Source organism: Sciurus carolinensis, chromosome 13, assembly GCF_902686445.1.
Source record: "Sciurus carolinensis chromosome 13, mSciCar1.2, whole genome shotgun sequence".
In the NCBI taxonomy this organism is placed as follows: Eukaryota; Metazoa; Chordata; class Mammalia; order Rodentia; family Sciuridae; genus Sciurus; species Sciurus carolinensis.
Genome location: NC_062225.1, coordinates 10046988 through 10073146, shown reverse-complemented (window position 1 = coordinate 10073146; position 26159 = coordinate 10046988). Strand labels below are relative to the sequence as shown.

The following is a 26159-nucleotide window of genomic DNA, read 5'->3' as shown; positions in this document are numbered from 1 at the left end:
TGATTTCAGATCTTTGGGGAAAATACCCAGGAGTGGGACAGCTGGGTCACATGGTAGTTCCATCCCTAGTTTTCTGAGGAATCTCCAAACTGCTTTCCAGGGCTGTAGTCTGCAGTTCCCCACCAGCGTTCAAGCGTTCCTTTCTCCCCACGACCTTGTGATGGTTTCCCAAAGCAACCAAAGACTAAATGCACATTTGGCTTTGCAAAGTCAGGGAGGTAACATTAGTTTGGTGCATGTGGCTGATGTTCTTGGCCTCTCACGCAATAAAACCAAAAACATATCAGAAAATCAGTCCGCAATGCAACAAGAGTAGCTAACAAAGAACAAAGGGGAGAAAGTGTCCCGAGCGTGTGAGAGGAAGCCGTCAAGCTCAGAAGCCAGCCGTAAGATGCAACAATGCATGGTAAGAGACGAGGCTGACAAGTACATGCCCTTTCTCTCCAGGTGCAGTACCCCGCCTGGCCACCCCCCGGTGCTGGTTCAAATCCAGCTCCACCGCAAACCACAGGCATGGCCTTGATCAGCTCAGTGTTGTCATAGTGCTGTGGGGATAGTAATTTACCCAGCTTGTTGGTAATGGTTATTGTCAAGGACAGTGGAAGTGATAAATTCAACTGCTATTGGTTGCCCTGATTGTCTTATAAGGCAGTGATGTCACATACCTTGTGGCTCAATAAGAAGTCATACTTCAAACTGATTTCAAATAAGTAGAGAAAACAGTGGTTGTTAAAGGTTAGGAAGGAAGTAGGGAGAAGGGAGATAGATGGAGGTTGGAAAGTAGAAACCAAAATACAGTTAGATAGAAGAAGTAGGTCCAGCTCTTCTAAACTACAGCTTACAAGAACTGATTACATATTTAAAAAAGAACAAAAGCAGAGGAGTTTGAAGATTCCCAACACAAAGAAACAGTAAATGTTTAAGGAGTTGGCAATGCTAATCCCCTTGATTTGACCACTTCACACTGCGCCCAGTTATCAAGTTATCAACTGTACCCTATAAATGTGTACGGTTAATACATATTCATTTTTAAAAACTGAAAAGAAATTATCAGTACTTTTTCTTCAACTTTCAAAACCTCAATCTTCAAAGAAATAGACAAAAAAAAAAAAGAAAAAAAAGAAAACTCTCGGCCAACATTTCTCAAGGAATTCACTATCTAAAACAGTATTATTTGTGGATTTAGCTTTTTTTTTTTTTTTTTTTTTTTTTTTTTGGTGACACTGAGTTAAAGGACACCGATTTCAACATGATGCTGAAGTGCTTTGGACCCACCTGGACTGCTGTAGCATCTTGGTGGTTGTAATGATAGAGAAGTCCAAGTGCAAAATACCTGGAAGAGAACAAAGTGGTCAGGACAACGTGTCCCCGTGGCCTGCTGCAGGCGGAACCGACACCGGACCTCCCCTGGCTTGCTACCCTGGATCCTACTCAGCTCAGAACTCGACAGCTGATTTCAAACAACAAAAGGATCCTCACTTCTATTTATTTTATGTATGGCATTAAAAACAGGAGCTCTCTCAATCTCCAAAAAGGATGATTCCGATCTCAGGGGAGCCAAGAAAAAGAAAATACTACGATACTGGGGGAAAATCCCAAGTGGAATGGCTTTCTATTTTGCTCCAAATATTCACACAACTTCATGTATCTCCGGTTACCACAGCAGCCCCTGGTGAGGTGGTAAGAGCATGGGGAAGCTCCACTGCCTGAGCATTTCTCGAGAGAAGGGGCAAGGAGCTTGAACTTGAACAACAGCAGAGAACACAGATGGTGCCCGGGTAGTGCATACGACAGAAAGTAGGGGAGGCCGGAGGAGGGCCCCAGGGGTCAGAGACTGGAGTTTCCACTAAGGCTTCATGACTTAGGAATTGAATTGCATTGAGCAAGTAGACTAACTTTCCCGGTCTTCTATATCCTCATTTATAAATGGGAAGGACTGGCATCATACTCAAAACGTTTCAGATTTTGGAGCATTGCAGGTTTTGGGTCTTCAGATTAGGGATGTTTAACTGCAGAAAATTATGCAAATGTTCCAAAAATCTGAAAAATCTCTGAAACCTACAATGCTTCTGTTGCAAGCATCTTAGATAAGGAATACTCAGTCTGAAACACCACTCCATGGCAAGTTCTGGTAACCCGGGAGACTGATGACAAAGCCAATACCCTCGTGGAAGCCCAGGTCAACTCAGGCACTGAATGGGACCTAGCATGGTGATCCCCAGGGTCTCTGGGGGGGCTTCATTAGTCCTTCTGACACTTCAAGTTCTTAACAAAAATCATAGACAAAAAAAAGTTTTAAAAACTTAACTGCTTCTACGAAATTTAGAGATCGTTCAATGCCCCTCACTTTTGAAGATAAGAAAACTGAAGCCTGGAAGGGCCAGGCTCTGTGACTGCCTGTCCCAGATGAAGAAGCTGCCAGCCCTAATCAAACCGGCCATCATGTTACCAACTTCCCCTGGACATGAAGCTGCTACTGACTCATGGGTGTGACAAAGGCAGAGTTTTCAACCATGACCTTGTGGGACCAAGATCAAAAAGCCTCCTTTCTCATCATTTATCGAGGTATCTACTTAAGCAATTTGGTTACTGGTGACTCCATGCACTCTGTCGTTTGGTACCAGGGGACTGAACTCAGGGGCACTCGATGCCAGTCCTGTTTTGTATTTCATTTAGAGACAGGTCTCACTGAGTTGCTTAGCACCTCATGGTTGCTGAGGCTGGCTTTGAATTCGCGATCCTCCTGCTCGGCCTCCCGAGCTGCTGGGATTACAGGCGTGGGCGTGCCGGGTCTCAAGGCACTCTTCTACTGACCGTCATAAGGCATCTTCACAGGTGAGCTCTCAGTTGACAACAGGAGAAACTTACAAACAGCTTCACTGACTAACAAAGCCCACCACAGTTCTAACTGTACTCTTACTATTGAAGAAGGAGGAGAGAGTGAATGCCCTGGGACCCCTTGGACAGTGACAAGAGTGACAGCATCTGGGGGCCCTTGGTCCCTGCGGTCACTATGATTTCAAGGCCGCCACTGTGTGGACCCACGAGGAGCCAGACGTCACAGTGGCTAAGTCAGCCTGGTGGCAGAGGCCGGGCGGGAAGCCTCCTCGTGACACGAGGAGGAAGCTCACTTTTTGTGCTTCTCCAGCCAGGCAGCGCTGTCCGTCAGGAGACAGAAGTTCTCGGTGACCAGGAGGTCCAGCAGGCTGTCGTGGTCAGCCTCCGCATACAGCTTGAGCAAAGCCGTGTCGATGTCCTCCTTGTAGCCGTTGGCCACCTCTGTGCTGCGGACTTCGTTCAGGTAGCTCATGAGGAAGCGTTTGCACTTGGCCATCTTCTCCTGGTCCCCCTGGGTCAGCTGGTTCAGGTCTGCGTACTCATGAAGAGGAGGGTGGGACCGAGTGAATGAAGAGGAGGTGGGCAACAGGAAGGGGTAGAGAGAGATCAGCTCCCGGACGTCAAGCTGGCCGCTTCTGCAATTACAGTGGCAAACTAAATGAAGCAAAAAGAGAGAGAGAGTACACATAGGCACACAAAAGGACACTGGAGGGCAGCGCCTGTGGGCACGCGTGGGCGGGCAGACACCGGTCAGCCCCGGGAGCTGCCATCCGGGTCTGCAAACGCAAAGCAGCGCCACCTACCCCCGGGACACCACCCGGTTCCCCAGGAGAACCAGGAATGACAGGGATAGACACGCACACACACGGTGTGGAAGTGGACCGTCGAGATGCCGGCGCTGCCAGGAAAACCCAGGGTAGCCCTGGCACCTCAGAACCAAGGCGGGCGAAGCCCAACCAAGGCTGTCACGCGTCAGCATCTGGGCAGACGACATCACGGTTCTTCTGAAAACCATGGCTTTCCTGACACTAAATGATAAACGGATTGTGGACAGTCCTTAAGGAAGAGATTTATAAGAAGCTGATACAAGCCAGGCATGTTGGCACACACCTGTAATCCCAGCAGCTTGGGAGGCTGAGGCAGGAGGATCACAAGTTCAAGGCCAGCCTCAGCAATTTAGCAAGACCCTGTCTCAAAAAATAAAAAGGACTAGGGATGTGGCTCAGTGGATTCAATCCCCAGTACCAAACAAACACACACCAAACCTAACACAATTTCCTTGGCAATGGTCTGATAACATAAGGAACAAAGTATTCATGCTCCCATTTCTGCTGTGATGCTTCACAGAATTCAGAGCGGAACATTAGGATGCAGCTTTGAAACGGCCAGCACAGCATCCTGAAACCATATTTGTTGATGTCCCGTCTCATTCATTGCTGGGCCCTTTCCCTCCAGCCTGCAGGTCCCCTTGGCAATGACAAAATTAACAGAGGCGTCACCAAGCTGTAGCAATGTCACTGCTACTGGTGGGACAGCTCTGGAGGGCAGCGAAGCAGGGACTGTTGCTGTCTGCAATGTTCACTGTGTCCCCTCAGCAGCTCTGAGCAATGTCCCCCCCCACTCCGCTGGCTCCTGCCTCTGGTCTCCCTCCCTTCTGCTCCACCTCCCTGTGCCCTCACCCTGTCTCAACCTGTGACGGTCTGTATGGCCCACGGCTGGTGATGCAAGGCCCTTCCTGTGCAGACCCCAAACCACCTTACCAGTTCAGCCCAACCACCGGCCCACACCTGACACTTCACTGTACCCATGACCTTGCCATTGTCAATGTCACGCTTTGCCTAAACAGCAGTTCTCACTGGGAGGCCGTGTTGCTCTCTAGGGGACTCGAGGTCTGTCGGGAGACAGTTTTGTCCTGACTCGGAGTGTGCCACCACCATCTAGTAGGCAGAAGCCAGCTGTTGCTGAACTTCCCCCCCATTCCCACACACACACCATGAGGAACGATCTGTCCCCCGATGTCAAGAGTGCCACAGCTGAGAAATCCTGGCCTCAAGTGGGATTCTTGATTTGGGAGACTTCTGCTCACTGTTTAAGATCCAGGGTGAATCCAGCGCAGGAAGATTCTTCTCACTGGCCAACATAAGCTCACACCACACTCTCAAGACGAACAGCTGTGGGCACAAGTCTCTTCCCCAAACTAGCAAGGGTGCCCTGGAAAAGCAGAGGCACTGTGGTGTCCTTATAGCCCTCTTGCTACTTAGGTCATGTTTACTGAGTGAAAAAAGAGCCACACTCACTGGACACAAAAAGACAGGCGGCAGACTATGCAGAGGAACACTCAGTACTGTGCCCACAGCATGAATGGCGTGTGGGTCTTCTCATCGGTACCTGCCATGATTAGCTGACGGCTACGGCACAGGAGGGGACCGTGGAACCATCCTTGTCTTAGGAGCACCTTCTCCACATATCCATTTTTTCAGACATACTGTTGACAAAACCTGAGAAGCCGTCATGCTGAAGCGGAGCTAGGAGAGGCTAGTGTCTGGAAGCACGCTGTCCTGAGGACGGACAGGTCCAGCTTCTGCTATCTGATCCAAACAGGAGACTTCTAGGAATACACCACGGCCATTCGCCTACTGTCTAAGGTTGACCCACAACAAAAAGATGATGTCTGGGGACAAACACACCACGACACTAACGCGGAGGCATCAGCCACCGCAGGAATAAGACAAGGAAGGGCAGGGAGGCCTTGAGGTCAAGAATCCATCTACACCCCAAAGCTGCTGGCCTCCTAGGAGCAGAGGGTCATGGCACACGGGATCTGCGGGAGCAACGGTGACATGGGTCATCATTCCTCACAGAAGGAGTCCTCCTTTACACAGAAACCCACTCTCTACAGCCCATTTTGCAATGGTGAGATGTTAGTACACATGCAGGTCATACGCGGTCATCTCTGAGAATGGGCAGCATTCTCACACAGACAGGGCTCCCCTCGAGTTGCCACCGAGCTGCACATGATCTACGTGGTTCGCAGTAGCTACGAACTGCAGAATCCTTAGTGAGGCGCTTTGAAAAGTTATTCTACAGGCGGGGCTTCCGGGGGCGGGGGGCTCCAGTGGGATGTTCAGGGCCTGTCCCAGCAGGTGTGTGACTTCACCTCTCAGCAGAGCTGAACAGCTCCTACCACGGGGCCTCGCCAAGCACCCCCTGGGAGCAGGTGCCAAGGCAAGGGTGTGCCTGTGAACGGGCACAGGTGAGGAACAGCAAAAGTGACTCGGAGCGCTCCCTGCAGGAACAGGATTTGTCCCGAGGCCAGAGGGACCTCCAGAAGACGGACTCAACTTCTGACTTGCTAACAGAGCCGGCCAGGAATATAACAGTGCACAATCCTTTGGAAGAGGAGGAAAAGTTTTCACTGGTATTTTCCAGAAAGCCCTTGCTTTTTCTAAACTCGGAATCTGATAAAATCTATGGAGAAAAGGGGGCACAGATAGCGGGTTCCTCCCAATCCCCACTCTTCAGACGCCTCCTCCAGCTTGGCAACCCAGGGCCTCCGCAGAACCCTCCTCAGACTGCCGCTAGGCCGCTCCTCAGCCCCACGCTCCCGAGAACCCAGGCCCTGGCCAAAGGCTGAGGCCCACCCCACACGAGGGAGGCATGAGGTCACCACCCATCCACAGCTGACCACGCAGCGTTTCCCACCACGTCACAGGACAGGGGACACTGTCATGGCAGCCTTGCTACCAACACCTCAAATTACCTGAAGAGCTCTTTAGCTTCCAGGAACTGGAGTTGTGCAAACTGGATGAAGCCCGCCTGCTGCAGAATCCTTCTGTACATGACCTGTAAGGAAACACAGGTTCATCTCTTAGAGACACCTTAAAGCCATCCCAGAGGTTTGGAGGCGTCACTCAGGGTCGCACCTTGCTTAGCCCAGCACTGTAAAAGAAAGACAGAGAGGGGGAGCCTAAATTCTAATCCACAAGCCAAGCTAAATGCTTATCATTATAGAGAGAGAGGATGTTATGAGTTAGAGAAAAAGGTGTGTATGAAATTCTATGTACAGTCCATCCTTCAGAACCAAGAGGGACTCATCAGAGGGACCTCTGCATACACCAATATCCAAGGATGCCTTATATAAGACAGCGCAGGATTTCCACAGAACCTATGCACACCTCCTGTGTGCTTCAAACCATCTCTAGATCATTCAGGATACCAAAGGCAAGGCGAGCACCGTGTGAATGGCTGTCAAGCCACACTGCGTACGGAACAATGCGAGGAAACAGGTCCAGCTCGGTCGGCACACGTGCAACGTTTTTTTTTTTTTTTTTTTTCTTTTCCGTCCTGGGGATGGAACCAGGGCCCGTGCATGCTAGGCAAGCACTCTACCACTGGGCTTCACCCGAATTTATTTTCTGAATAGTTTTGGTTAACAGGTGTTTTCACAGATTTGCGTTCATGAACCCCCAATCCTTCCTCAAGGAGCTGCTTTATCCTCTCCTCTCCTCTTCATTAGCCAGCAGGACTTCAAGGTCTGCTTCTGCCTCTGGCTGCTCAGGTGGACAGAACAACTCCAGGATTTCTGGCAGTCTGGGAGCTGGCTGCCCATCTTTCTGCTCTTCTGAAACCCACACTCTCCAGGACCGTTTCTCAGAGTCTCCCTCGGACGCAAGGTTGTTCCCGTTTAATAAGCACACGGGTGCCTGGGCTCTCTCAGCACATGACGGTCTGAGTTCCTGCAGCCAAGGAGCGGTTACCTCTGTCTGATCCACTGTGAGGCTGCTTTCCTCAACCACAGGGTCCTCTGCTCCTGTAACGCACAGCAAGAGCAGTAAATGCTTCAAGAATCTTCTTGTGGTGTCACGGCCACCTGTCACTGCCTGGGTTCTTGTTTTTGGGTTCTGCTCACTGTTTGAAATGGCTTCTAGGCACGTCTCTTCACTTTCTTCTCACATCAGTCATCCCCACGGTCGGAAGATCCCGGCGGTGTCTTAACTGTTCTCCAACATGGATTCTCCTCCTCCTGATCCACTGTGCTGCTCACAGCCATCGATTCCCCACCCCGAGGCACACGCCTCCGCATCCTCACGCTACTGGCTGAAGAACTGCCACTCAGACAGAGCTTGTGGACCAACAGGACTATCTGGTCCATTTCTGCAAAACTCTACTTACTGTCATTCACCGTTCCCATTTGAAAGACAAGAAAGTTCTGCTCAGAGATGTTAAGCTCTTAGGTCAAAGTAACTCAAGTAACGAATGGTTGAGCTACGGTGTAGAGCCAGATCTTTCAGATTCTGTCGCCCAGGGCTTTCTGTCATTGCTTTTTTAGAACACTCCTGCTCTCAAACAGCTTTAAAAGGGCTTTGCCTGAAGTTTTATTTTCTTTTGTTTTATTTCCTTTAGTGCTGGGGATGGCACCCAGGGCCTTACACATGCAGAGCGAGTGTTCTACTATCTCAGCTCACCAGGTTCACAGAGCTCTCAAAAGTACTGCAACAGTTCCTCCCTGACCCTCAGTAGATATTCCCTTCTCTCTGTCAGTCTTTATTTTTCTTCCCCTAAAGAGCCATTTCTGACCTAAAGGCGGGTCTAATTATACCACCCAACAGCACCAGATAGCAGGTCAAGATTCTGTTGCTTGGGAACATCAGTTCCATTTCTGAAAGTAGAAATGAGGGAGGCCATTCTTGCAGCAGAAAGGATTCACAATCACACTTGAGCTTGTCAATGAGACATCAGCTGAGTGGCAATCTACTCCTCATGGCTGTAGGACTCAGATGTCATCTACACTCCCATTACCTAAAGGAAAATAGAGATTTTTTTTTTTTTTTTCTTTTTGGTACCGGGGATTGAACTCAGGGGCACTGGACCACTGAGCCACATCCCCAGCCCTATGTCGTATTTTATTGAGAGACAGGGTCTCACTGAGTTCTTTAGCACCCTTGCTGAAGCTGGTTTGGAACTCACGATCCTTTTGCCTCAGCCTCCCAAACTGCTGGGATTACAGGCAAGTGCCACCTTGCCGGCAAGATTACTTTTGCTAACATCCCAAGTCTCCACAAATAAGGAGTGCTATGGTTTGAATGTGCCCTGAAAGGTCCTGTGTTGGAAACTTAACCCCCAAGTATATATGTAATGGCATTTAGAGTTGCAGTCTTTTGGTATTAGTTAGAATTAGGTGAGGTCATGAGGGTGGGGTCCTCATGATGGCATTAGTGGCTTTATGAGAAGAGGAAGAGAGACCTGAGGTAGCGCTTGCTCTGCTCACCATGTGATGCCCTCTGTCATGTTATGATGGGGCAAGGAGACCCTCAGCACATGCCAAACAAATGCTGGTGCCATACTCTTCCGAGCCTCTAGAATCACAAGCCTTATAAATTACCATGTCTCAGGTATTTTGTTATAGCAACAGAAACCAACTAAGATAAAGTGCTATTTTCTAGATCCTACTCTGGGAATGATACATGTAGATCTGGAGGGAGCATGCAAAAATATTCTTTCATCCTGGATTTAAGCCCCAAGGATATTGAAATGAAGAACAATATAAAGAACGATATAAAATTTTACCTTAAAATGCCTGATTAGAAACTTTACCAAGCACCACCAATTCTTGGTTCTCTGAAGCTGCCTAATTCCCAGGTGGTCTGCTGTGTCTGACCCCTCCTTCTGCTCTCTGGGTCATCCCAACTACAAAACCTGGTACACAACCTTGGGAAAATGACAGAAAGGATGAGTGGGTGGGAAGGACAGAGAACATTTTTAGGTAAAATTTGATGTTGTTCTTTATATCATCCTTCGTTTCAATATCCTTGGTGCTTATATCCAGGATGAACGCATCTCTTTGCATGTCAGTTTATCTCCCGACACCACAGCTAACTTAACGACTTTCTTCTTTTCTTTTATTGTTATCAGTTCATCCTTCAGTTTTAGGCAGTTATCAAAATTCTCAGATAGTGATTAATTCAGCCAAACCAAGATCTGGGTTGTCACTTAGTATCTAGTCTGCACAAAGGTTGGGGCCCAACACTCAAGTCAGGCTGAAGTGGTCACATATATCCTTGGAGCAAGCGGAAACTGAAGTTAAAACCCATGTTAGTTATGAGTGATTGTGTGTGTGCACACACACACATATATATCCATACACACCCACACACACACACACTCCTCGACTCTCTCTTTATACACACACACACACACACACACACACATATAGGAATTGAGATTTCTAACTTTAGTGATTTGGGGAATTGGAAATTTTGTGAAACCAGAAGATTCTAGTGCTCAAGACTGCACTGGGGAAGTTGGACATCACCCAAAAGCTTCTGAAGAGCTCTGGAGCACAAAATTCAAAGTGTAGCTTGTTCTATGGCTCTTGGTGAAGATGCACTTGTAGTGAAATACGAAATTCTGGCCTGGGGGTGTCGCTCAGTGGCAGAGCACATGCTGAGCACGCATGAGGCTCTGGATCAATCCCCAGCACCACAAAGAGAAAAAAAAAAGAAACTTCTCCAACTAATGGAATGTCACTCAGCCTTAAAAAGGAAGGGCATTCTGATGCGAGTTACACAAGAGACAAATACTGTACGACGCCAACTGCGTGAGGCACGTGGGACAGACGATCGCAGAGAGAGCGGGAGGGTGGTTGCCAGGGGCTGGGCGCGTGCTGGGGTGGAGGGGCGCTGCTGCCTCATGAGGCGAGAGCTGCAGCCTGGGAGGGTGGGACGTCCTGCAGATGGACAGTGGTGACGGCCGCACAGCACTGAATGCTCTTAACGCCACTGAAACGCACACTTCCAAATAGTTGCCATGTGAAGTTTTATGTTATGTGTATTTTACCACCACCACCCCCAGAACAAAGAAAGAAAGGAAACAGCTTCTCTAAGCAGATTTCTTTCCTTCAGTGAACCCGACAGCAGCCGGGGTTTCTGTGGTGACCCCAGCTGGTGCAGACTGATGCCCCCGGAGTCTGCGTGCCTTGGTGTGAGTCCTGCTCAGCCCCTTGCTGGCTCTGTGGCTCTGGGCTGCACCCTCATCTGTACTGAGGGGCTCTGACCAGGGTCCACCTCACAGCAGTGGTGAGGAAGAGCCCCACTGTGTCCAGCCTGCTCAACAGAGCCTGGCATGCAGTGAGCACTCAATAAATGCGCTTTCTCTTGACGCCGAGCCTCCGGTCTGCATTCCTAACTCATGCCAGGATCTACATCTTCCCATCACCCTTTCAAGACGACTTGCTCCATTCTATCACATTACGCGAGGACTGGAGGGAAGCGGGGCATATAAATCCTTTTCCGATGAAAGAAAAGGAGGTGAAGAGACTTTGGGTGTCTAAGCGGGGATCTTTCTACAAGCAGAGAAACAGCCCCACGAAGGCCGCACAGACACCTTCACTGTGAAAGCGCTAGTTCCTAAGACAGGGCCTCTCTGGCGGCGGCAGCTGCTCGTGGGGCCAAATGTAACAGAGGAACGAGGCGAGGACAGGGCACGCAGGGGTCGTTACAGGAAGATGTTTCCTTCCAAGTCTGCAGGAACCCGGCAGGACTCGGGCAGCGGTATCCTTCAAAGCCGTAACAGGAGCGTTCTGCGGGAGATGACAACTGCCACCCAGCGACTCTGTGAACACCCGGCAGCAGGCTCACCCTGAAAACCCAGGAGCCGAGGGATAAGCAGACACACGGGGACAACGAGGGCTCCCGCAGGCCCTGTCCCCTTTCCTGTCCCCTTTCTGTCAGCTACAGCTGGTTCCTAACCCTGGGGAGGGGCTGGGGGATGGGAGGTTGTAGGTCACCCAGCCTACAGTAAAAGGTAACAGCCGGTACAGTGAATGACAGAGACAACCCAAGGCCTATTCTAGGAGTTTCCAACGGAAAAATAGGTCCTTTCGAGGGCAGGAAAGTCTACTAATAGGATCAGGCTTGGGTCCCATGCCCACTCTAGGGAGCCTGGCCAGCCCTCCACAGCTGTGGCTTCTACCGACTGCATCTGCACTGACCGAGTACGTCCTTTCTGTCATTCTCATTCACATCGCATTTATTCTATATTAGGTATTACCAGGCACCTGCAAACGATTTAAAGTATACAGGAGGATGTGCATGGAGTCTATGTGAATATCGGCCATTTTATCAGAAGAATTAGAATATTCGTATCTGAGTGGAGCCTTGGCACAGATCCCCTGTGGACACTGAGGGACATCAAGGGATGATTATTATTCAGTCTGCCAGTGACCTTATTTACAGGACAGCAGGGTTGACGAACACGCTCCTCCCTGCCAAGATTGACAGCAGGCCCGAGAAGACAAACCACCAAACATAGTCACTACAAACAAGCTATCAACTCCCAGAGGACAGGCCGCACCCGGTGTGGGACTGACCACTCAGGTTCATGTTAAAACACACACATATATAACCTGGGATACACACACACACACACACACACACACACACACACACAGACCTACTGCTACCCCTCTACCTTTTAGGATTTTCAGAAAGATAAAAGTATAGTAAGATAGGCTCACAGCACTGGAACACTAAAGGCTCCTCATAACCTTGAGTTAATTAGCCTGCCGAAACAGACTCTCCCCACTCTGCACCTGTTCCCATCCCTGCTTAAGTATCTGGTGAGACACAAACCGGGAAGTCCTGACCTGCAAGGAAGCCAGGAACTCACAGACGCTAAAGCAAGACAGGTGGCCAGTTCCCCAGGCGGGGCGGTTGGGTAGAGGTGGGCGCAGGAAAGGAGGGACACACACATGAAAACCTACCGTGCAAAAGAGACCCGTGGTCTTGGGCAGGGCATGCAAGGGAACGGGGACACTGGCAGCTCAGGCTGCTTTCAAGTGACTTGGGGTAGGCCCCCGGGGGTTCTGCCACCAACTTTTATGTGCATGGCCAGGTTCATTTGCTTCGCTTGCCTTTTATTTTGTAGGAATGGCTTCGAACATTTTAATTTGTTTTGTAATTCTATGAAATGTTAATACACCTCAGTAGTCGAACTGACAAAATAAAGCAGACTCAAAGAAGCCTAAACTCTTTCTCCTTTTCCTGATTCACTTCCTGCCCATTTTACACACCCCATTTTATGTGCGCCTCCTTCCCCTCCCCCACTCTTACTCCTTACTTCCCTTTCCTCTTCATCATCTGCCTTCTTTGGGTGTGTTTGTGTTCTTTATTCTAATGGCCACCTTAATCGTATCAATTTTATGGAATTCCTTTGGTTCCTACTGGGCATTTGCTCTATCCAGTCTAGTGGAATTTTCTTTAAGGACAGAAAGAAATGAGGGTCAGAAAAACTCATGGGGCAACTGGGGTGACGTGGGCTCTTCCCCCACTGGAAGTGTGCAGCGCAGACCTGGGGGGCCCTGATGATGGTACAGCGGTGACAATAAACAGGGCATCCTCGCTTTTAGAGACACATGAAATCCCTTTAGTGGCGATGGAAGGAAAACTCTGTTGGAGCTCCAGCTTCACTGTAAGTGCTGCCCCTACCACGTGGCACAGACCTTTGTCTCACGTGAAGCCCGATGTCTCTTTACTGTCTCTTGCTGTATTGCATCCTCGCGCTGAATGCAACTGAAGCCCTGCGTTCCTACAGCTCTAAGCAACTCTGACCATTTTGGATCTCTAGGAGAAACATTCCTGCAATCTCAGCCCCACAGTTAAACTCTCCGATGACCCCCTCACTAGGTCAGAGCTCAGGGGAGCAGGACCTGCTTTCCATGCAGAAAGAGGGGCGTGATGGTGCACAACAGTCAGCTCCTCAGCTCTGGCCTCTCAGTCTGGGCTTTTCCTGGCTTCACCAAGCCTGGGAGCTAGCACTAGGTCAGCAGCATCCCAAAATTACAAAAAATAATGCACCTAACTCTGAGTTACATCTGATCCTTAAAATGCATACATTCAAGAAAACCTTTTTCTAGACCTTTTGTGGGTCAATATTATCTTACTGTTCTTTTCAGGTTTGTATTTCAAAACAAAAACTCTCTGCTCAGTTGTTGGGAGACCAGTTCGAAGCTTTGAATTACCTACTCATTGAATCGTTCCTGGGGAGGGAAGAGTCTACCCAGGAGCTGGGGGCAGGGAAGGCCCATAGCCAAGCAGCAGACTGACAAACAACAACAGGCAGTGTGTTCGTTACACACCAATGCAGGTGAGTGTCACTTATCCAAAATGCCTGGGACCAGAAGTGTTTCAGATTTTGAATTATTCCAGATTTCAGAATATCTGCATATGCATAATGAGCTATTCTAGGGATGGCAATTCCATGCCTAAATTCGAAATTCATTCATGTTTCACATATGCCTCATACACATAGCCTGAAGGCAATTTTCTACAATATTTTTAGTACACCAACATTTTAAATGGGGCCCAACATACGAGGTCGGGTACAGAATTTTCCACTTGTGGTGTTACATCGGCATTAAAAATAGTTCGGATTTTGGATTTGGGAGTTAGGGATGCTCAACCCATATCCATCCTTGATGGAAGCAAGGAGGGAAGAATTCTCAGCTCTGCCTGGAGGGGCAGGCAGGCTTAGCGACCAAGCCAAACTGAAGCAAGGTATTGAAACAGGATTCTATCAAGTAGAAAAGTGCACCCCAGTCATGAAAAATGGCACGAATACTGAGAAATAGATGGTGAGCGGGGAGAAGCATAGAAGTGCATGGCATGTTCCAGAACCGGAGAGGCCAAGGCCAGCCGGGCAAGAGTGCTGCTGAGAGGGCTGGCGGGGACTTCAGAGCCCAGTGTCCACAGGCCAGACTGATCTGGCTGCCAGGCACGTGGGGCTTCTCTGTCAAACGAACACTGGTCATGACTGAATACTTCTGAGGATAAAATAAGCAACATTTTAAAATGCTGCATTGGCTCAAAAGTTGTTGTCTTTGTTCTCCTTTTGGGGTGGCCAGACAGGGGTTAGACGTGTTTCACAGAGGTGAGGGGAACCACAGAAGATGAAGCCATGGAGGCAGACTAAGGAGTGCTTCCAGGGGGTGGACTTTACCGGGGCGATGACATACCCACTCATTACGTTAAGCAAAGGATTTGGTCTGCGCCGAGCAAGATCGCTCCTGTGGTGGCTGGCAGGGTGGACTGCAGACACGCAAGAGCTGTTACCATGATTCAGGGGAAATACGAGAAGGTTCTGGACGCCCACAGTAACAACATGAATTGAGAATAAAGGCTATATTCAATATAATGCTGAGGAGGCATCTCCAGGGCTGGGTGAATGACTTCAGAGACATCCAGGGAGAAGGCAGGAACAGGTGAGAAAGGAGAAGCAACCCTGAGATACCAGGCTCGAGAGCAAGACGCTCATTATTCTATCAGGCATTGTCTGTGAATTTCTACTCGTGGCAAAAAGAGTAGAGAAAACAAAACAAAAGGAGCGACAATCAGATACAGGACACTGAACACTGAAAAGTTTGGTAAGCAAACGTCACCCACTTACAGTATGCCTGTGGACACCTCCCCCAGGCCACTGAGAACCTTGGTGTGCACCCTGCTCCCCAACACTGCCCGACAGCAGCAGGCGTGGCCTCTCTTCACAGGACAGAAGGTGCCAACAGGCAGCAGCAGACCAGAGATCGGCCTGTGCCCTGCATCCTGCCCTGCCTGGCACCACCATAGCACAACGTGGACCCAAAATCACCTAAGTGTCCAGCACAGTAACAGACCACGAACAGACAGCAGCTTCCTTCTTCTTGCTTTTGCTGCCCCCTGCTGAATGTTAACAGATCAGGCTCAAACAAAAGTTAGGAAGGAAGATGGAAAAGTTCTTTGGTGCTTACCCCTAGAAAAGGTGCCCCCTTTTCAAATCCCAAAGCCACAAATCCCACGACACATCTACTCTGTGTTTGATTTCAAGAGCTTCCCCTTCCTGCATGAAGCAGCCGGGGCTCCCACACACCACTTTGTTCTGCAGCAGTAACAGGATCGTGTATAAAATCTGACCAATTCCTGAGAACTTTCAATGATCAACTTAGATAATCGTATGAAGTGCACATGCACCATTATTTTATCACTCTCAAATATGTACGCCTGAACACCCTACATCCAACCGAGTAATAATTTTCAGGGAACTTGACATCTACCAGTGACACTGACCATATCAATTATATTTAATGTTTCTTAAATGGATTAAAAGTTTTCTCCAAAGAAAATCAACTGGAGTGGGCTCCTGCAGAGAAGTACTTTACCCATAAGTACTTTACCCATACGGTTAACAAAACTTTGCGGTAGATGACGGAAATCTCAACTTCAATTCAACCCACTCCCCCAAAACTCAAAGTCTAAAATCGGAGCCCAGTTAACCCATCCTCACTCTCCTGGTTGACGGGAACTGCGGCCTTGATTCCTCTGGGAAGTGTCACGGAAGACAAGTTGGTCAGGAATACAGCTTAGTGTAGTTCAAACCCGATTATCTGCCGTGTGCTGCACAGCCCTTGTGGAGCTGTTGCATGAGCTGAACCCTGAACAGGTGCAAATGTGGACACAATTAAACAGCAGACACAAAATCAAAGTGTGCAGTCTGGGCCACAGTAAGGCTGAGGCCCGTGAGTTGAATCCAAACGCTCCCTCTCGTGGCTGAAAGGCATGCTTTCTTGTGACCAGTTAATTACAAACCTGAAATTTTTCTTTGGGAATGTTCCTCCGGGCTCCTTTGGCTAAAACCAAAGCCTCCTCCACTCTTCGGCTTGCTAGTAGATCCTGTATTTGTTTTTCCAGAGGTAATGGAACCAAGATGTAGACTCCTTTACTTGTGGCAACGATCACTCTTCCTGGGAAGAAATTTCACATTGTTGGGAAGGAAAAAACACCGCCTGCGAGAAAACACGTTGCTTTCCCCCAAGTGGATCATTATCTGATTTGTTAATCAATGTCACTGGTTTTTCCCATAGAATGCCTACAGAAATTATAAATTCTAATGCTTCCCTTTTCTTCTGCCCACCCTAACAAAACTGTGCAAAAAGGGTCAACTCTTAATATTCTATTTCCAAAGAATAACATCTGCTGTTGAGTCTTTTTCTATTAAAAATGCGGGTGAATTTAAAATCAGTGTAGGAAATACATCATAAGGGGTCAAATTAAGTTGTAGAGCTCTTTTGTGAAACATTCTCAATAATAATTATGATATAGTTCATATAAAATTTATTTAAAAGTTTATTTCCTTCCAAGTCAGTTAATACAGAACTAAGATTTTAATGCAATATTTTAAACTATGAGCTCATATTTTATGCTCACCTTTCCTTCAAATACCTCCAAGTCTTGCCATTAATGTAATCATTCCCCCACTTCCTGCCGGTTCACCTGACCCACGGCCAACACTGTTGTCCTCTCTGGACCATGAGACCCTCCACAGGTAGCCCGCAGAAGAGTCAGGACTGTAGTCCAAGACCAGCTCCTGCTATTGTGCTTTCAAGTTAAATCTGCCCAAGAAACCTCCATCCAAGCATTACCTGTTCCCAGGAAGTAGTTAATGGACCTTTGCTTTGTGCCTTCTGTATTCTAACTACAGTAGTTTCTCTCATGCTGTTAGAGGATTCTGTCCCTTCCCTGCTTAGTGTCATTTTCCCCAGGAAGCCTTCCTTTGTCCCCATACCAGGTCGGTCTCTTCTATGTCCACAGTTCCCTAGAGCCATCTCTACCACTCAATCGACTCGGCCTCGAAACACGGCTACACAATGGCACTCTGTATCCACAGGTCCCACCTCCGAGGATCAGACCAGCCAGGGAGGGCAACACTGGCAGGGAAACTGAATAGGTACAGACTTTTTTTTGTCGTCATTCCTTAAATATTTAAAAACAAACAAACAAACAAAAAAAAAACTATTTACACAGCATCTACAGTGTATTAGGAATTGTGAGTAACCTAGAGATCACTTAAATCATGTGGGAGGATACATGTAGGTTCTGTGCAAACAGTAGGCTATTTTATATAAGGGACTTTGGCACTCTGGATTCTGGTATTCAAGAGGAGTCCTGGAACCAGTCCCCAAGGACACCAAGGAATGCCTTATATGCTGTTCCAGGTCACATTTCAGTCTTCTACCTAGAATGTGAGCCACTGTGCGCTGGGGACTCTGTTCCATATTATTTATGTCCCCGGCAGTGAAGACCAGGGAGGGCAATGTTTGGTGAACCAAGAGTTTTAACTGGTAAGCACAATGCAAAACTCTGGATTAGTTCTTGTTTGAAGAAAATGTAATAAAAAGTATTCTTAGGACAAGCAGGTGGGATGTCAGATGGCACCGCCCAGCCAAGGCCGTGTTCTCGGCTCTGAACATGGCACCGTGGTGCTGGAGGAAGACACCCTTGTTCTTAGGAGACGCCTGCTGACCTATGTCAGCATTAAAGGTCAGGATGTCCTCACTTACTCTCAGTTAGCCAAACATTAACCAGGACTGAATCCAGGGGAAGGGTTTATGGGGGTTCGACTTGTTTCTCTTTCAATTTTCTTGTACATTTGGAAGTGTTCAAAATAAAATTGAGGAAAGGTGACACATATCTCTTAACTGGCACACACCACACACGAGATGAGGTGGTCCCTGACCACTCTACTCTGGTCTGCTGCGGCCTAGGCTCGCTCGTCCCTCCACATACACGGTGCAGGGCTGCTATGGTGCAGAGCCTGACGGGCCTGGGTCCCTGGCCCCTACCAGTCCCCTCTTGCACAGATGTGCACACGCCTTTCTCCCTCTGGGAAGGGGCTTCACACCGCATCTGCTTGGCCAGCTCTTCACACCCTTACAGGCCTGGCTCCAATCCCTTCCCTTCGTGAAGCCCTCCCTGGTATCTGCAGGCAGCGCCTCCTCTTCTGCTGGCCCAGCGAGCCTTATTCCCAGCGAGCCTTATTCCCAGCCTGACAAATCCTCAAACTAGTCTAGCTATTGACCGAAATCAGCCTTGCTCTCCCTGAGATGAGAAGACTGCGCTGCAGTCATCTGTGTTTCTCCGAAGCTCAGGCTGAGGCCCATTTCCCGATGGGCCCTTGATAACACTGACCGAAGAAAACAACATCAAAACAGGAGATTTTTGTTTGTTTTTGCAAATCATTTTCGTTTCTATAACCAGGAACAAAGCAAAACTTACCAGAAAAATTTAAGCATACTAAAATAATATTTAAGATCACACAGTTATTCATTTTTATAAAGTTATTAAGAAGTTAAAGCCTGTCATGTATATTCTACTACTTAGACTGACAGCCCCTCTCCCCACCCCCCCTGAAAAAAGGTTTGGAAAGTAACTTTAAGATTTCAACAGGTACCTTCGAAGTCCTGTAGGATGTGGCCTTCCTTAAAGGGCAGCGTCTGTTTCTGCTGTTGATCCAACATGCTGTGGACTGTGATGAACTCGTCATCGAGCGCTATGACGTACGGGAAGCAAACGGCTGCCCCGATGACGTTCTCCGCCCAGTGCACGGGGGCACGCTGGGATATCCCTGCCACGGTGGCGAACATGCCTGGAGAAACAGGGAGGAAGGGGCAGCTGGGTTTTCAAATAACTATGGGACTTTTTCTTCCTGAAGACATGTCTAAATGCAGAATATTCATCTCCTTGGTTTTCCTGGGCCTTCTTCTATTTCAAGAAAGACAAAATAATACAATATACTGTATGTGCATGATATACTGTATGTACAGGACTTAATATAATACACTGCATGTGCATAATACACTGCATGTACAGGACTTAATATAATACACTGCATGTGCATAATACACTGTATGTACAGGACCTAATATAATACACTGCATGTGCAAAATACACTGCATGTACAGGACTTAATATAATACACTTCATGTGCATAATACACTGCATGTACAGGACCTAATATAATACACTGCATGTGCATAATACACTGCATGTACAGGACCTAATATAATACACTGCATGTGCATAATACACTGCATGTACAGGACCTAATATAATACACTGCATGTGCATAATACACTGCATGTACAGGACCTAATATAATACACTGCATGTGCATAATACACTGCATGTACAGGACCTAATATATAATACACTGCATGTGCATAATACACTGCATGTACAGGACCTAATATAATACACTGCATGTGCATAATACACTGCATGTACAGGACTTAATATAATACACTGCATGTGCATAATACACTGCATGTACAGGACTTAATATAATACACTGCATGTGCATAATACACTGCATGTACAGGACCTAATATAATACACTGCATGTGCATAATACACTGCATGTACAGGACCTAATATAATACACTGCATGTGCATAATACACTGCATGTACAGGACTTAATATAATACACTGCATGTGCATAATACACTGCATGTACAGGACTTAATATAATACACTGCATGTGCATAATACACTGCATGTACAGGACTTAATATAATACACTGCATGTGCATAATACACTGTATATACAGGACTTAATATAATACACTGCATGTGCATAATACACTGCATGTACAGGACTTAATTTTTGTGATGAGAATCACCTTACCCAGAATGGATATATCTACTTTCAATTAAAAATGAGATTAAAAAATGTTTGCAGTGAACCCACATGCACATGTCCCCAGGTGGGAAGAAGTTACTTTTCAAATGATTTAGGATGCTTTCCAAGCTCTCTCTCCTATCCAGTCCTCCAGCTGGCTCGTGTGTGTACATTGAGTTCTTCCTTGTGTGTTTACTCAACACCTACTATGTGCCAGGCACCCCCCTGGGTGTTCCAGCAGGAATTGGCCATGCTAAGTCGAGGCTTAATTTTGGATAAGTGGTTCTCTTCCTTTATTACAGAGTGTGTTATAATCTATAATAATGTCTGGCCTCTTTAATACAGAGACAGAACCAATTTTGCAATTCAAGCCAGACTGTTGTAAAGTGTCAACAATAACTTCCAAATTAAATGAAGTTAATCTATTTTGCACCTAAGGCATTAATACTTGGATTTCCCAAAATGAATACCTCCGCTAAGTAGAGTCAGTCCGTTTCAAGTGAGCTTTTAAGGCAGTTGACATAAAATGTCTTTGAAAACTGCTGCAGCACACACAGGGCTTCCTGTATACAAGAGAGTGGGCAGAAGAGATGGGGTACAGAGAGGAAGGCACAGGAAAATATTCAGAGGTAAATCCAGGAAACATGGCAACTCATTCTCTGGGAGGCAAGAGAGAAGAGGGGGGCAGACAAGGCCTCCAAGGGGCCATGAGCCTCGTGAGTGAGCAGCACCAGAGGCCCACAGGAAAACGGGGCAACGTGAACAGAGCTGGTGAGGAGGCAGCGTTTGGGCTTCACGGAACTGCAAGCCAGACACTTCTGGAAGCAGGCAGACTGCAGTTCCAGTGTTTCTCAGAGGGTGACAGCACTCTTCCCAAATGGGGACTAATTTTTCCATGAAGCACACAAAAGTCAGAATAGCACCCGAATGACAGAAGAGACAATGTTCCTGCACACAGAATCGAGCCTGGCCTGGGCTACTGAGTGCCATTACAGGCCAGAGTTAAAAGTTACACTGAGCAGAAAGAAGTCAACACAAGCTCAATGGAAATGCAGAAGAATCACATCCAGCCGACTAAGGCCTAAAAGGCAAGGTCGAGAAGTAAGGTCATCTGGCTTTGTCCCCACAGTGGGACAATACATAGAACTGAAGTCAGGGAGTTTGGCATTTCCCAAGTCATGGTAACTGAGACGGAGTAATTAAAGTTTGAATTATCCAACAGTAGCATATTAGTCAGCTTTCCAACACTATAATGAGGCAATTAACTTACAAAGAGAAGAGATTTACTTTAGCTAAGTTTTGGAGGTTCCAGTCCAAGATCGACTGGTCCCATTGCCCTGGGCCTCTGGTGAGGCAGCACACCTGGCGAGAGCAAACCCACTCACCTGGTGAGCCAGCAAGCAAAGCCAGACGACCAGGAAGAGGAGGGAACCAGGTCCCACAGTCCCCCTTGAGGACCTGAGGAGGTTCCACCACCTCCCAACAGTGCCCCGAGCCCGTGACTCACACACCCTCCTGAAGTCACTCATCCACATCAAAGCCAACAGCAACGCCGAAGTGTCAAAGCAGCACCAAAAATTCCTGCAGGAAGACACCCGAGGTGCAGAGCTACCAAATGTATTAAAAGTCTGAAATGAACATGGCCTTGGGAGGAAGAAATCAGGTTAGTACTGTCTCCACTTCTCCCTGCGTTTGAAAACAGGGAAGAAGGGAAGCTCGTGGACACTGGCGCTGCGACGCCACCCTCGCCCAGGTATCTGGCAAAAGGCAAACTGTTCAAGGGATGAGTCCGGGTGACCGTGAGGCTTCTGCTAACTGGGGGGTCACAACCAAGCTCTGTTCAGCGTAGCGCCCACGGTCACCTGGACGCCGATAATGTTGTCCAGCCTTAGCCTGAGGTTAAAACGGGGTCACGAGGAATACCTTGGCAAGGCGGGGCGAGGTCTGACCAGTGCAGGGTAGAGCACGCAGGCCCTGACTCAGGTTCTCGACGTTGGAAGGGCAGACATCAGAGGTCAAGAACAAAGACTGTCACACAGAACACAAAGCACAGATTCCACCAGAATCAAAGAGCAGAGCCGTACCAGGCACGTGGGGAGCCAAACCCAGCCAGAGAAGCGCCTGTTGGTCCATTTAGGAAGCGAGGCCGCTGCTACCAGCCCCACCGGCCCATCCTGCTCTTGCTAAGTGGGCGGAAGTGCGTGTTTCTAGGTTAGTGCAAACGCAGCTGATCTGTAAATAGCTCACCTCTTAAAACCATCACTTTCTGCTCGGCGCCCTCTCAGTTTCAGCTCATCCCCTCGTCTACGCTGGAGGAAGAGAGGGGCCCACGTGGGGTAGGCAGGTGCTACGTTATCCGTCTTTTTCAAGAAGCATTATCAAGAGATACAGCGAAAGTGACTGTGATCAATTGTATGATAAAAATTTCCGCAAAATGTGGCTTTGCAAAAAAAAGTTAAGAGCAATTTCTCAAGACACAGGAGTGCTCAGGAGTTATATTCAGGGAGAAAGGCAGCAGATTAAATGAAAACAGATGCTTTTGTGTTGACAGGTGCATTTACATTTGTCATAGTAATTTGAACTATTAGTCTCTGAAGCCATGTGACGATGCTGGCGATGGCTACTTTGTGTCTACGACCTACAGATACACAGGGCAGGTGCGAGAGAGCTTACAAGTGACCTTTCAAATTGCCAACGATCAGACCAGTTGCAAGTAGGCTAGTTCGTTCAGCATGATGACCAGGCAGTCGAGACACAGTAAATCTGGGGGGAAATGCAACCTCATCTCCCTTTCATTTTCACTCTACAACCAATAAAGGGTGCTGGAGTGGAATATTTTCACTACAAAGCCTTTATAACTAAAGCAGTTAGGTTCTGGCACAGGAAGAGGTGAGAGGACAGATGAATGAAGCAGAAAGTCCAGACACGGACTCAAGGGCAGAAGGAAATTTAGGTTTCCACCTACACCAGTGAGAAGATGGACTCGTGAGCTGAGAGAAGAGCCACAGAAACACACCAAACTCAATCTGCTCTTTACACAGGAAGAACTGAGTCTGTACAAGTACTAACAGAAAACCCAAGAGAATTTGTCTAGGACCTTGAAGATGGGGTAGCAATCCGAACTATGACTCAAAATCAAGGCTGACGGATTAGATTATATATATAAACAGTCCTTGCATATCAAAAACTAGAAGCAAATATTTGAAACTTACAGAGCAGACAAGTTATTTTAAATATACTAAAAATAATTTACAAAAAAAGAGGCTATTGATAATAGATGATTTGGGGGCTGGGAACGTGTAATTTCTGGTACAGCCTATGCTGAGCATGTGTGAGGTCCTGGGTTCAATCCCCAGCACCAGGAAAAAAAATGATTTTAAATAAGAAAGAACAGATAAATCTCATCCAACGAAGTGCAAATGGCTCCTAAGCATGGAAAATGCTGAACCTTGCACACACAGGAAATGCAAATTGAAATGAGACTGACACACCATTTCTCAGGTACCAGACTAGCAAAAACACACAGGTTTGGACGACAAACTGCTGGCAAAGCTGGGAGGTAAACAGCCATTGCCGTGCATTTCTGGGGAGAAAATAAAATGGGACAGCACTTATTGAGGGGATAATACCAAGCAAAGTCCATGAGTGTTTACCCTTTGTTGACTTAGCAATCCCACCTCTAAAGAGTTTTCCCACAGACATGCTAGAAAAAGGAGGAGGAGGAGGAGGAGGATGACGACAATAACAGCTCAAAAAGTTTACACCCAAAGGACTTAAAATCAGCATACTACAGTGACACAGCCATATCAATGTTGATAGCAGCTCAATGCACAATAGCTAGATTGTGGATGCCCTTCAACAGATGAATAAATTGTGGTACATATATACAATGGAATATTACTCAGTCATAAAGAAGAATAAAATTATGTCATTTGCAGGTACATGGATGGAATTCAAGAATATCATGCTAAGTGAAATAAGCTGATACCAGAAAACCAAAGGTCAAAGTTTTCTCTGATAAGTGGATGATGATACATAACCGGGGGTGGGGGGAGTAAGAGAAGAAGGGAGGAATGTTGGATTGTGTAAAGGGAAATGAGGTGGGGAGACAGTGGGGGGGAAGAAAGATAGTGGACTGAGACAGACATCATTAACCTGCGTACACGTACGATTACACAAATAGTGAGAATCTACATTGTGTACAATCAAAGAAATGAAAAGTTGTACCCCATTTGTGTACAAGAATCAAAATGCAGTCTGTAAAAATAAAAATGAATAAACTGAAAAAAAAAAAAAAAGGTTAAGTAGCCTCAGACTGGGAAAAACCCAACTGTCTAACCACAGAGAACTGGGGAATAAACTGTGGTACCACCACATGGCAGAGTAGTACACAGCTGTTAAAATGAAGGGCTGGGTGTGGTGTGCACACCTGTAGTCCTAGACACTCAGGAGGCTGAGGCAGGAGGATCGCCTGAGCCCAGAAGTTCAAGGCCAACATGGTGAGATTCCATTAGAGAAAATTAAAAATGACGAAGGAACACTTCAGACTAGGCTACAAAGTGACTGACTGCCATAACAATAGTGAGTTTTTAAAAATGAGGTAAAAAAACAGTAGATTACCATTTAGGAAAGAAAAAAGGAGGTCAGATACAAATATTTACAGATTTGTTCATATGTTTTATTTGAAAGTGAAAGAATAAGGCCTGAAAATGAAGGCCACCTACTGGGGAAGGGAGCGGCTGGGCAGAGGGCAGAATATACACTAGTCCTCTGTGATTACACCTTGCTGCACCCCTGGGAATTTGTAAATATTTATAGACTAAAAAAATAAACAAAACCAGGGCTGGGGAGATAGCTCAGTTGGTAGAGTGCTCACTTATAAGCACAAGGCCCTGGGTTCAATTCCCAGCACCGCAAAAAATAAATAAATAAATAAATAAGCAAAACCAAAGTCATTTCTTAAGATCTGAAAGTAAAATAAAACAGATAGACCTGACTGTGTACCAATTGGTGGCATAACCACACACAGGGGGACCACGCCAAGGCCTTTGAACACAGTAATTTTTGATTCTTAATACCCTAACGACAAAAAGAACCACCAACGATCAGACTTTTTCCAGTAATTATGCTGTGGAAACAGCGGAGTTGGTACTGCGACTCTGTTCCGCTTACTGCAGGATAAATCAAAGGGATGATCCTGGGGCGGCGGGCAAGGGGGGTGATGGCGTGGTTCCAGCCTCTTCTTTCGGGGCGACGCCAGCACACAGGCGGACTGTCCGTCCACCTGAGCCCACGATGGAGTCTCCTTGAAATATGACTTCCTGGACCGTCCAGAAAAGGACTGGAGACGATGGACAACACGCACTTCCAGCACCCAGGCCGGGGTCTGTAAACAGCAGGGCTCCTTGAGGGAGGCTGAAACCAGATCTGGGGCAGCAAACCAGGAGGTGAGCCCAGAACATTCCAAAAGAGAAGAAAGCTATCAGACCTCTAGGGACGTGTCGAAAGGGCCGAGGCCCATTCGTTGGTAACGGTGCTTAGGGATGATCTAACAGTTGAGGAGGAGGCGCCCTGCCTCACAGAAGCCCTCCTGAAAACAGTGAAGGAGGAGCGGATGGGGACAGAGCGCTGTCCATCGGCAGCCCCTGATGACTGACCAGATGGGGGCCATGATGGTCAACAGCTGTGACCTTCACACAAAGGGAGATTAGTAGGCATTCTGTAACCCAGAGTAGAGGCATCCACTGCTACACAGTAGCCTTGGCTCCCCACAGAGCAAGCACGGAAGAACCCCTGGATCTCCTAATGACCCATCTGCAGAACACAGAGGTCAGAG

The 26159-nt window shown here is 47.5% G+C and overlaps 1 protein-coding gene across 2 annotated transcripts in view; it reads right to left on the bottom strand.

The window, feature by feature from the left end:
• Tgfbrap1 (transforming growth factor beta receptor associated protein 1) overlaps positions 1–26159 on the bottom strand; it is a 61331-nt gene that overhangs the window by 14956 nt on the left and 20216 nt on the right. For both annotated transcript variants that reach the window (XM_047523052.1, XM_047523051.1), the window contains exons 3-7: positions 19096–19290; positions 16455–16609; positions 6599–6681; positions 3132–3473; positions 1276–1333 (exon numbers count right to left, since the gene is read on the bottom strand). In XM_047523052.1, the coding sequence (XP_047379008.1) occupies positions 1276–1333; positions 3132–3473; positions 6599–6681; positions 16455–16609; positions 19096–19290 (833 nt within the window). The remainder of the gene's footprint in view (positions 1–1275; positions 1334–3131; positions 3474–6598; positions 6682–16454; positions 16610–19095; positions 19291–26159) is intronic.